The sequence below is a fragment of the Clavelina lepadiformis genome, chromosome 4 (genome assembly GCF_947623445.1).
Source record: "Clavelina lepadiformis chromosome 4, kaClaLepa1.1, whole genome shotgun sequence".
NCBI lineage: Eukaryota > Metazoa > Chordata > Ascidiacea > Aplousobranchia > Clavelinidae > Clavelina > Clavelina lepadiformis.
Window position 1 is genome coordinate 19,160,375 of NC_135243.1, and position 12,070 is coordinate 19,172,444.

At 35.3% G+C, this 12,070-nt stretch overlaps 1 protein-coding gene across 1 annotated transcript; it reads right to left on the minus strand.

Annotated features, from left to right (window-relative positions):
* Positions 1-977: 977 nt before the first annotated feature.
* On the minus strand, positions 978-5,124 carry LOC143452758 (cytochrome P450 2U1-like). The gene is made up of 9 exons (XM_076953845.1): positions 4,787-5,124; positions 3,849-3,997; positions 3,572-3,674; positions 3,255-3,364; positions 2,952-3,070; positions 2,705-2,817; positions 2,480-2,624; positions 2,173-2,333; positions 978-2,038 (listed from the first exon to the last, which is right to left on the minus strand). The coding sequence occupies exons 1-9, from the start codon at positions 5,030-5,032 to the stop codon at positions 1,721-1,723; spliced, it is 1,464 nt and encodes a 487-aa protein (XP_076809960.1). The 5' UTR covers positions 5,033-5,124; the 3' UTR covers positions 978-1,720.
* Between the last annotated feature and the right edge of the window lie 6,946 nt (positions 5,125-12,070).

The following is a 12,070-nucleotide window of genomic DNA, read 5'->3' on the forward strand; positions in this document are numbered from 1 at the left end:
CCAAATTACATTAGTTTTTTCATTTATCTTTGAAAGCTTTCATCCAAACCGAAGCCGGCTGAGACTTTTTTTGCTATTTTCTGACGTCACGCACTGCACTGTGCTCATTGAAAATGAATTAAGATTTTGCAAACAAGCTCTGGTAACACTGAGTTACACCCCGGCACAGTGGTTCTTAACCTTTTTTTGCCTACTCGTAAACCCCTTGAAATTTCATAACGTTTTCTCGAATCCGACCCCACCTTTGAACCAGCTGAACAAAATCCTTGAATCCAAAATCATTGAAAACAAAATCCCAAAATGCACTATCTGCTCCCGCGCGTGTGTGCGTGCACGCGTGTTAAATTGTGGAGAAAAGAAGCCGAAGCGGTCTCCTTGCTTGGTTAAGCTTATTCTAATAAACTGGAATTTTTTGAGCGGAACATCTTTATCAAATAAAATCTGTTCAAAATATTTTGAATCAATTTTTGAAACAGAGTTTAGGAGTGCGACGTATATAGCATTTGATATAACATCATCACTCATACCCCTTGCTTTGCTGCTTCGTATCCCCGGTTAAGAACGTTTGCCTTAGACTATGCCTTTACATTTGATTCTTTGATGTTTTTCTAGCGTTGTCTTATGGTGCGACTATAACAACCATCTAATCCTGTATCATGTCCGAAATGACTTCATGAATAAATTAACAATAATACGACAACTAGAGGCTATTGTTATAACTTTTTAGATAATTTTTAACAATTTAGCAGAACTAATTTAACTTTTGAAGGTTTGGACATTATTGATATTCAACAAAGTGATATCCTTCTGCCATGTTTACTGACACTTTGACCCTTTAAAAACGATAAATATCGCGGAAGTTGTTTCAAGAAGCTCAAATTACGTAATTCCATCCATTGAAAGTCCATCCTGTTGATACTCCACAATTGCTGCGTCGATGAAGTGACGTTAACCTTCGATTTAAAGCAACCGTGTAATGAAATTGCTAAACTTGTATTTCTCAACCTGGTTAAATCGAAAAGATAATATTCACAAACTTCACTACGTACTACACAACAAAACAACTAATTTCTGTTATTTTTTGTTAAACGAAATTGACAAAAATTTGAATTTATCTCGAAGGCCAACACCAGCTATAACGCAGTCAATACTTGCCTTTAAATAATACTACTATGGATAACAAGAGGTTAGGCAATTATGTAACGGCAACAAACGAATGTACATAGTTACAGCTTGGTACAAAACAACATATACAAAATAGACTGCGATACACAATTATTTTACATATTACAAGCATTAATAAGAGAGTACCCACTGTAAAGTCACTTGTATATATGCCAGAACTAAAACGAAAGTTGTCGGATGCTTTCCTGATTAGTACAGCAAAGCATTTTCATCATCGTTTTATTTTTGTTCAAATATATTTAACCAAAATGGTACAAAAATGTGACGTTTCAATTTGTGAAATACGAGTGGGACTTCATGAGCAGATTCTTAGTAACAATTATTTCAATCGTGACTTCTTTACACTTATTGGAAAAAACAAGGACAGCAATATTTTTTTATAACAAGTATATCATCGTAATTATGTGTTGATGATTTTACGAAATAGCATTTAATCACTTGCTCATTTAAAATCGCAGAACATTTAGTTTCTCATACCACAATACCATTCATTTGCATGAATTACATCATTTTATTTATTCAATCAATTGTAGGTTCAAATTTCTCGAGCTATAAGTTTAAAAGGTGGTGTGCCAAAGGTTATAGTATGCGGAACTCCTTCTTCACTAGGTAATTCTTTGGCTTCTGGATCGGGCAAAAATTCAAATTTTTGAACCATTGATACCAGAAGGAAGAATACTTCCATTCGAGCCAGTTGTTCACCCAAACATTGCCGGCTTCCTATGCTAAATGGGATCACGTGATCAGACTTCACAAAATTTCCTTTTTCGTCGATGAAACGTTCGGGTTTGAATTTTTCCGGCTCGGTAAAGTATGTTGAATCGTGGTGAATTGCCCAGAGATTCGGGAAAACCTGAAAGCAGAAAACCTGGATTAGTAGCAGGTGTATTAAGTGGACTGCATAAATTGAAAAATTGGATATTATGTTACAACTGAACTTTAAATATGTAAAATTGTTTATTAGTTTGGCTATACCATGTTATTTACCATTGTGTTTTTGGGAACAAAATAACCCAAAATATTGACATCTTCGTTAACCTTACGAATTGGCAGCGGAATAAGAGTGTGATATCTCATAACCTCCTCCATAAATGCATTTGTGTACGGCAACTGAGGTTTGTGTGACCAACTGACAATGCCCGATGATCCTTGGAAATAACGTTAGTAATATTTTCGATTACTTCAAGACCAGAATTTTTGTTCATTAAATTTTTGTTGGCAAATAGCTTATCTTAAAACTGCAATGTGGCGCCAGCTAAGAAAGCAATACGTTCCATACAGGCTTAGAATTTACCTATAACATCAAAAATTTCCTTTCGAAGTTTTCCTTGAGCTTCAGGATAATTCAGTAAAGTATGCATGCACCACATTATTGTGCCTGGTGTAGTATCAGAACCAGCAACAAAAAGCTCAGTTACCAACTGTAAAAGCTGTGCGTGCTATGGAAAGTAAATCACAATTACATGTTAGATGTAAGATATATGTAACATGTACCAGCATTCTCATTTAAACAAATTACAGTAAAATAGTCCTTTCCAGTTTTCATATTTTCCAGGAAGCAGTCAATCAAGTCTCTCGGGTGGTCTTTGACATATGTCTTTTCATGCTCCGTAGCAATCTTGTCCACTAAATCTGGTTTAAATGAGATGTAATAAAACATAAAAGTTCAATTCAATATGAGTTATGTGTAGGTTTTCATAGTTTTGGTAAACCATATTTATCCCATGAAAGCTTCCCAAACTAAAAGTAGAAAAATAACAACTTACCACGCATACTTTGGACAGCTTTCGCGGCCGTATCGCAATTAGATGAAAATGGCGGTACATGTCGAAGAGCTGGATAAAATGTCGCCATTTGAAACGATTCACCGATCTCCCTTTTGTGACTATAAACGTGCAGCAAAAAAGTAAAACATTTTAGACAATTTTTGTACACTTTTACTGTTACTTGGAAAATAAAACGTGTGTGAACTGAAAAAGCCATTGTCAAAAGTATATGCGTTTTTATTTTTAGTCATTAGCCGAAGGTTTCGAAAATATATTGTGTGCAGAATGAAAAATTGCATTCACAAAGTCCCCATAAGATCCAGCAATTCGCAAAATGTAGGATTGTCATAATCAAACCGCTTTCCAAAGATTCCGTGGCACATAGCGTTCGATGTTGCTTTGTTAATAACGTCCTACAACAATGTCATCAATAGGCATTACAAATAATTTAGACAAGAACTACAAAAGTACCATACATAATAGGATTTGTAAACACAACATTTTAGAATGTTATTAACTTCTGCAAAAGGATATTTTGAATAATAAATGACCAAATATTCACTTACATATCACTAAATAATAGCTTAATATACACATGAACTATGAAAACCTATGCTTACATATATATCAAAAGGTTGCTCATTTTGTGATCTAATAAATTCATTTAAATAGGAGGTTTCATTAAGAATTTCTGTTTCCATGGCTCGTTTTCCCAACTCAAATCTGAAGATATAAAATAGATCTGCTTGCAATTCGTATACAAAGTGGTTATACATGCTCGGTATTGCACTGCAATGGCTCGCCCGTGTACTGTTACGTTCGGATAGCTTGATATTTAGAAATAAGGATGTTATGAAAAATAGAAGTGAAGTTATTTAATTTTGTTGGTCTTCTTACTTGCGAAGCGTGTTTATGGAAAATTTTCGCTGAGAACTCCAAAGTCCTCCATAGTCGGCAAATAAAATTCCAAGTGAACCTCCGGAAAGTTCATGGATTATAGAACTTGTTGGTTGTCCAGAAAACTTTGTCCGTTGTTGCAAGTAAGCCTAAACAGCAAACGGTTAGGGCTTCATTTCGTGTAAAAAATGGATCATATTGTAGATAAATATCATAAAATATAAGTGTAAGCATATGCCATCCAATGACTGTACATTGTCAATATTGTTTTCCCTTGTTTAGATTGGTATAAAAAAATTACATTCAATAAAAAATTATAAAAAAATTTTCCCAGTGTAGAAAAAATTGTTGGTAAAGTTATAAGAACAAACTTATTTGCATATTGTTTTTCGGGATTTCTGTCTACCAGGACTTCCTAAAACCCTTTGTGCTTTGTGTTGTAAAGAGGTTTGTAAAATGAGACAAGAATAATTCATAGGTTACGGCGAAAAGTATTCGCTTTATAAGTCTGCAGTTCTCAGAAAGTCCTACCCCATTACACAATCGCTTATGACAGATATTCTCTAAAACTTGTTTCATAGAAAACAAGCTGTGTAAGACATGTATGTAAAATAGGTAGATAAAGCTTATAATAAGCTATGAAAGATATATTATGAATGAGGTTTAAAGCTATGGTAGCCTGCAACATCATCAAGCAATACAATACAGGTTACAATACCGGTTACAGGTTACGGTAAAAATATTCGCTTTAAAAGTCTCCAGTTGTCAGAAAGCCCTACCTCATTACACAATCTCTTACGAAAAATTTACTCTGAAGTTTGTTACATCAAAATTAAGCTTAATACATGTCAAAAATATATTGTGAATAGGGTTTACAGCGCATGGCAGCCTACAACAGTTCGCCTATGCAATGGTACAGAACCATTTTCCGAACAAACCTTTTGCAATGTGTCGAAATCGTTGATGACAAGCCACTCTTCTCTTCCCATTCTAACCATCATTAACGGTCCATATGTTTTGCTCCATTTGGCCAAAACTTTGTGAGCATTCTCTTGCAAATATGGAAGATTTCCAAGGATGGGAAATCCCCTTGGACCAGGCGGTGCATTATGCGGACGTTTATACCACAGATAGACAGAATAAATCACTATTACTGTGAGCAGCACAGCTCCTTGAATAAGCATTTCTCGATCCTAATTAAATTCTTAAAAACATTTTCAGCTTACAAATTTATTTAGTATGAACTAGAATATAATTACAATTCATGCCGGTACCTAGAACATTAAGTAAACGATAATGAGTCACTGGAAAAATTTTGTTGTGAAAAAACTTATAGGTTTTTAAAAGGAAAGTCAAATAAAAGTTGAAGGAAAGACACGTGCCAAATCGGGATTTTCCAAACTGGAACAATTCGAGCAACCTGGCTAAGTACAATCTACTTGCATAAAATCTTTCTAGATCCAGGCTCACATACTTCGATGCAAACCACTAGCTCTCTACCTTAAACTACGTATTGCAGAAGCCTACAACGTACAACCTGCAAACTTACAAAAAGCAAATAACATTTCTCCATTTAAAGCGCATGCGTTAATTCACGGCGACAGAACCCTGTTGACCCCAAGCGTTCACACGATATCAGCGGTAAACACTAAAGCGCCCTAAGTTTGAATTCATTAACACAAACTTTAGCTCAAAGATTAACTAAGGTTTGCTTAAATTTATTGACACATGCTTTTCGCTCAAAGGTTAAATGTACTTGAAACGAGCTTTTGCTCGTCAGCAAAAGCTTGTGTTAATTTATTAAACGTAACCTTGATTAACCTACGAGCGAACCTGGCCGTAACAAGCACGGGGTTCAATGCCAGAAGTAATGCTGATATTATATAGCAACTTGAAACAAATGTCAAGGTTTTACAAGTCAGTTACTGGCGAAGCTTTGTTTTGTGATACACTTTCACCAAAATAGTGACTTACAAAATAGCTATTGTTTTGCCACGTTTTATTTTAGAACAAAGTTATTGGAGACGTCTGGCAAAATATCGAATAATATTATCGTAGTCAAGCAGAGGGAAAATTTCGCTTCCGGAACGTGAATGCAATCAGCGAACTATTTTGAGACCTTCGTGCGGTTAACGATAGTCTGTCAAACTATGCTACTCATCAATTGAATCAATTCATCCAAGATACATTTGATTTTACCAAACTAATTATTAATCATGAACCTTTTTAGCTTTAAACTATCGCAGGTATTTTGCGTAACAGGATAAAACTTGGCAATTAGCTTGATTATGACAAAACATTACCATTTAGAGGTGTAGAAAGTTTATCAACGGATCCACAAAAGGGCATGCTAAGAAACTGAACAACAGCAAGTTAGCAGCAGCAATCAAATCTACAAAACAACGCTGTTTTAGTCTTTGCTATATTGTTTCAAACTAGTGAGTACAAACCTACAAGAGACTATTGTACTTTTCATTCTCAGATAAGCGTACACGAGTATATTGGACCAACCATAGTTACCTCAAGCGCAGCATTTATATTAGAATAAAACTTTAATCAAACATAAACTTGACGTTTGTGACTAAATATTGTACGCTTTCTGGGCAGTTTTTGTCTACCGTTATTCCAAAAATCTTTAATTGATTAAATATCAGTTACATCCAGATCAAACCAACTCATGAAACTGCGCCCTAATAACAGACTAGAGCCGAAGAATACTAAAACAATCTAGACCTGCTCTTCTCCTGGCTTTATTTCTTTATTATTCTGTGCTCCAGTGATCACGGATCGTTGCTGCGGTATCACCGCGCCTTGTGTTTGTCGAAGACATACATCAGTCGATTTGCACCTACGCATATTTACCTCCATCAAATTTCATATTAAAAAAATGTACCATTACAACCCTAAACCCTTTCGCCTTTGAAATTTTACAAATTTCTTTGAAAGATTCTATGTTGAGATGAAGGTCCCATGTGTCAGGGGGAACGGGGGGACATGTGGCACCTCAACGTTTGAACAATTATCACAGTTTATCACAATTGTAACTGTCTTCTGTAACTGCCAATGCATATCATACCAAGTTTGTCCCCTCCAAAGGTTTCTAGCAAACTAAGTCCATAGGATACGGTCTTGCTTTCTTAAATTTGAATTAACCTACTTCTTGCGAGTTTTTGTGCCAGTACTCAGCGCTAAGATAAACAGCAAACACGTACAGTCAGACCTCGTTAATCTAGACCACTTTGTTTCGTCACAAAATGTCGGTTGAACGAGATTTCCGGATAATCGAAAGCAAGACAATAATAAGACGAATTTTTTCGCAGGCATGCTTAGGTACAACCTGACTAATTTTTATTACAGCTCGCAATGCTGAACTTCACTGTGACTGTAGGATTTCACACGCAAGCCTATAAGGTTGAGCGGGAACACGTCACCATGGTCATTGCCAGAATTTTGTTCGGGATAGACTTGATGCACACAATTGCATTTTAAGGCTTTGGTTTCACCAAGAGAAATTCCAATAATACTGCGTCCTTTTGTTGGGAATAGTTTCGTTGGCCCTGAAAGTGGTAAATTCCTTCTAAAAATGTGATAGAATCTGTGAGAAAAAAGGTGATTGATCGGAAAATACTCAAGGGGCTGTTGGCCCATCCGAAGGCCTATCTTAAACAATGCAAAGTAGCCTACCATTTTTCAATTTGAATTTGCTTCTAAACAAGCCCGGTCAACTCGCTGAGTTTTTGTATCCGTCGAGATGTAGGACAAAAGGATTTAATGCAGTATTTTGAGCAAATTCTCGTATCTGGAATTCTCACACCAAATGCTTCAACTTTTTAACAACTTTTTTCCTTACATTTTTTCAAAAAATCAGCCAAAAAGCCTTAACTTTGAACCAACACAAACTGTCAACTTTAGCCTGAAGCTACACTCAGCAACCGCCATCACAACAACAAACCATCACAAATTAAGGTCACGTGCACACTGGACCGGAACCATTTATAGTTTTTCTATAGTGACGTCTTGCGTGCATGCGACCTTCGTCACAATCGCCGTGTTGGCGTTTTAAAACTGCTCAAAATGGTACTACAGGCCCTCAAGAGGGCGCTGGAATCTTTGGAAATGAAAGTTTGTAATTTTTTTTGTGGAACCGCGCGAGAAAAAGTGAAAAGTGTCATTTAGCAATGTGCCAGGGAAAAAAATTTCAAAACTATCTTGATATTTTTTCTCCTCAATTTCCAGAACTAACCTCAGCCGAAGTTGCCGGGTGTCAAACTATGAAGTTATAGTAGGGTAGAATGACATCACAAATGATTCAGCGTTGTTTGATCGATTTTGAAAAATTGCATCCATTTGCATTTAGGATTTTCAAATTAAAACAGTAAAAGGTTTGAGGAGCTAAACGAAAAGTTTTGCTTTTGACATGCGATGGTATCCTACTCTGTCTTAATGACGGGTCCCTGGCTCGCTATGAGGAAAGTCAGCTAAAAATAAACGCATGGAAGCAGATTGACCAAGAACAACATATACTCTTCTTCTCTGCTAAACTCCATCTTCTCGAAATGCTTTACCAAAACAATAGCTGTAGCTTATGTCAAGTTGTGCTATTCCATTACACCACATAACTTACCACAAAAGATGTGGATGAACTTGGATGGCTGCCAGCAAACACCGCAGATATCGGAGCTTTGTTTTTTTCTGTTAATTTGTAAAGATGAGACAAAACCCAACACAATTTATTTAAATTTTTTCCAACGTGCATGTCAACAATAAATCTGGTTAATGAATTAAAGTTTACTTAGCATATTCTGCTTTTGCTTTCCTTATACGAATGTTCAGTTGCTGAAACATTTGGTTTAGTAGGATATAAATATACTTTTTATTGAACAAAAACGGATCCAGTGGTCCAAAAGCGTTCTAAGGCAATTGATTTAGAACAAAGTTTTCGCAAAAACAAATATGAACCGCACTGAAAAGAGAAGTCAAACAAACAAGGAAACATCAATTGAAATCCTTTTTCTTCCTTAAATAGGTTAATACAGATAAATACGAACCTACGGCTCGCGAGCTAGATGTGGGTCTTATGATGACGGCATCTGGCTTAAATCTAATCTGGCATTTCTTAGCACGATTGTTACGAATAAAAATTTTTCTGTAATATTGTAAGTTCTATTAACAGTAAGAGGCATATTATTAAAGATTAAATTGAGACATTCACCATGATCTAAAATTCTTGGTTTTGCTTAAAATGCATACGTTAGTTAAGTGTTGAAAAATATTACATGACTCTCACGAAAATACAATTAAAAATATGTAGCTTTCATGGCTTAGCCAAAAAGGTTTCCGACCCCTGGTTTAATACGGCAATGGAATTTCCAAAGCTTCTCAGGAGAGAAAGGTTTTGTAGTAAATCCGCCGTTGCGTGTAACGTTTTGAATAAGAAAGAAATAAGTCAACAAGTAACAGATAATCAAAATGACGTGTGTTACAAAACTCAGCTAGCATAAAACTTATTCATTATCATGGAAGCCACACTTGAAAATACGCCCCGCAATTGAATTTAAAGTCATTTATATTTATAACCCAATTACCATTTTTATCGTCAGCGCATGACTGGTAAAACAATTTTCAATTTGATATTTATTAAAACGAACCTGATTCACACTTCACCAAAATATATTTATTCGAAATTATTGTTAGCAGCTTGTAGCAAAGGTGTGTTTGAGGTAAAATAAAAAAAAAACTACCGCCTTATACCAAAATATCCAACGTGTAACTAATTATTATTTGATAATAATCATTAGTTGCTTAGGTTGGTTGGTTGAGTTACACTTGTTGTTCATGGTTACGACGTTATAGCCTGAGTTGTTTTCTGTCTATCTTCAATGAATCTCATATCTATCGGATCATACAAGAAACTGTATAGACTATAGACCTACAGTTTATTAATCTCGACACGTTTAGGAAAGCTTAACTTTGGCCCTTGTGCTTATAACTTGAACACAATTTCTCGGGTTACATAATTTCAGCTATAATGCTTTTTTTATCATTGATACGCATGTTTCTATAACTTTTAGGTCAAAAACGTAAAACTTATAGCCACTATTAAAACAGGGTAGCAGTATTATCTTTTGTGTTTCAAATATGCAGTAGCTATCTCTCTCGTCTTTCTCTGATTTTTTGAACGCAAATCAACTTACTTAATACAAGAATTCTACATTGCACATTGCTTGTCTTGATACAACAACGTTTTCATAAGGGTTGTTTTCAAATGGCGACACAGCTTTGCAACAGATTAGGCCAGGGGTCCGCAAATAGTGGGTCATGACCCAAATTTGGGTCACGAGACCTTCCAGTCTGGGTCGCGAAATATTTTAAACTTACAATAAATATAAGCATCGCATCTGTGTAATAATGAACTTTAGCTTTTTTAAACCTCTAATTAAATTATTTATGCATTGTTACTATATTCTGTGAAGATTTTTGAATTATCAAAATAGTTGTGCAAAAATTCGTAAAATATATTCCCATGAAAAAACATAGAATACCAACTATATACTATGAAGATTTCGCCGTCGTTTTCGCTAAGATTTTTATTCGCACGAAGTGTATAAAATACATATTATACTTTTAGCAGTCATGATAAATTAAATTAGTTTGTTTTAAGCTGACTTCTTTAGGCAGTCCGCCGATTTTGCAATGACTTATCAAGTTATCATACCTTACCTTCTCTATCTTTTTCTGCCGGATCAATCCACCCCAGCGTAAATAACAGTGCGAACAATAACTGCACCGACTTTTCTCCATATATAGAGAATGCCATTGTTTGCATATAGCTTGCTTTTCTGCGGGAAATCGTCAGTACTTTATTGAATTGATTAACTACTTCACAGTGAGAGCCTGAAATCCTGGCCACTGGGAGATGGGTACAGCTTTTATTTAGATGCGAAAGTTTGAATGAAATGCTACTGCACATCAAAGAAAAGTGGGCGGAATTAATTGCCTTGACCAGGGATTAATTTAAGAAAGTTTTGAACGTGGCCATCGACAAATTAACCAACCGAACCATCAATACACTTTTCCAGACAGAGAAGTGAACTCCGGCCGTATGGGTGAAAGTCAGGACACTTAATCTTCTGACACCGCTTTATCTGATTCTCAAACGCTTTGTTTTTTAATTTGACAACCATGAGCAGAGTTGTCATCATGGTGTCGTAAATTGCATCACGTTGCCGTTATTTTATAACTTAACCGATACAAATGCTTTGAAATTGGTGGTGCACGTAACTCGACGTATAATTATGAAATTTACGTTTCACGTGACCGTAAGTAATTCTGTGATCTTTCCTGCCACTGTGCGCGTTGTGTTGTGGCAATATTGTGATATCATTGTTGTTTATCGGCAAAGCAGATTTATATAACAATTACTTGCTTATTATTCAGTTTTTCAAATTTCGTGTATCTTTTTTATGGCATCAGCCACTAAAAATTTCTCATAAAAAAATCGTCTTTTTTGTTTTATGCAAAAGATAAGTTGAAATGTAAATGAAGGTTATTTATTATAGTCGTCGTTAATTGGATATTTAATATTTTCCGACATATCTTTACCCAAACTTGATTGCTTGTGGTAACTTTTTCGACGTCATATGTGCTTTATTTTTGCAAAAAATGCCTTACTAAAGGCATTACAACGGTATAGCGCTATTGGGTGTCGATGACAGACAATAAGCCACAATTAGTATGAGACCAACGTTCGAACCACTTGGCTACCGGGCCGATAAGTCAATCAATATCCATTAATCAATATAATAGACTTTAATCAAGCACCTAAAGTATATTATTCAAAAAACAAGGAAAGGTTTGCAACTTTGTGATGATGTGAAGTTAACTTGTTTTTACAGCAGATTCTAGCTAGAGCGAAATGGGATTGTGAGTCTGAGGTTTTAAACTGGTGGCAATTTATTATACACTGGTACAATAGTTTGCTGTAATGCCTGGTATAACTATCTAATTTTTCAGTTGTATATACTTTGAAGACAAACAATTTAGTTAAACAGTAATTTTTAAGAATTGTTTTTTATATTGCAGAAATTTTTGACAAGGTATAGGCCTAATTGATTAAATTGGGAATGAAGCTAAAAAAATTAATGTTGCTAACAATTGTTGATAAAACTCAATAATGAAGTGATACTAAGCAAAAATAACACATGCAACTGTCACGCTAAATT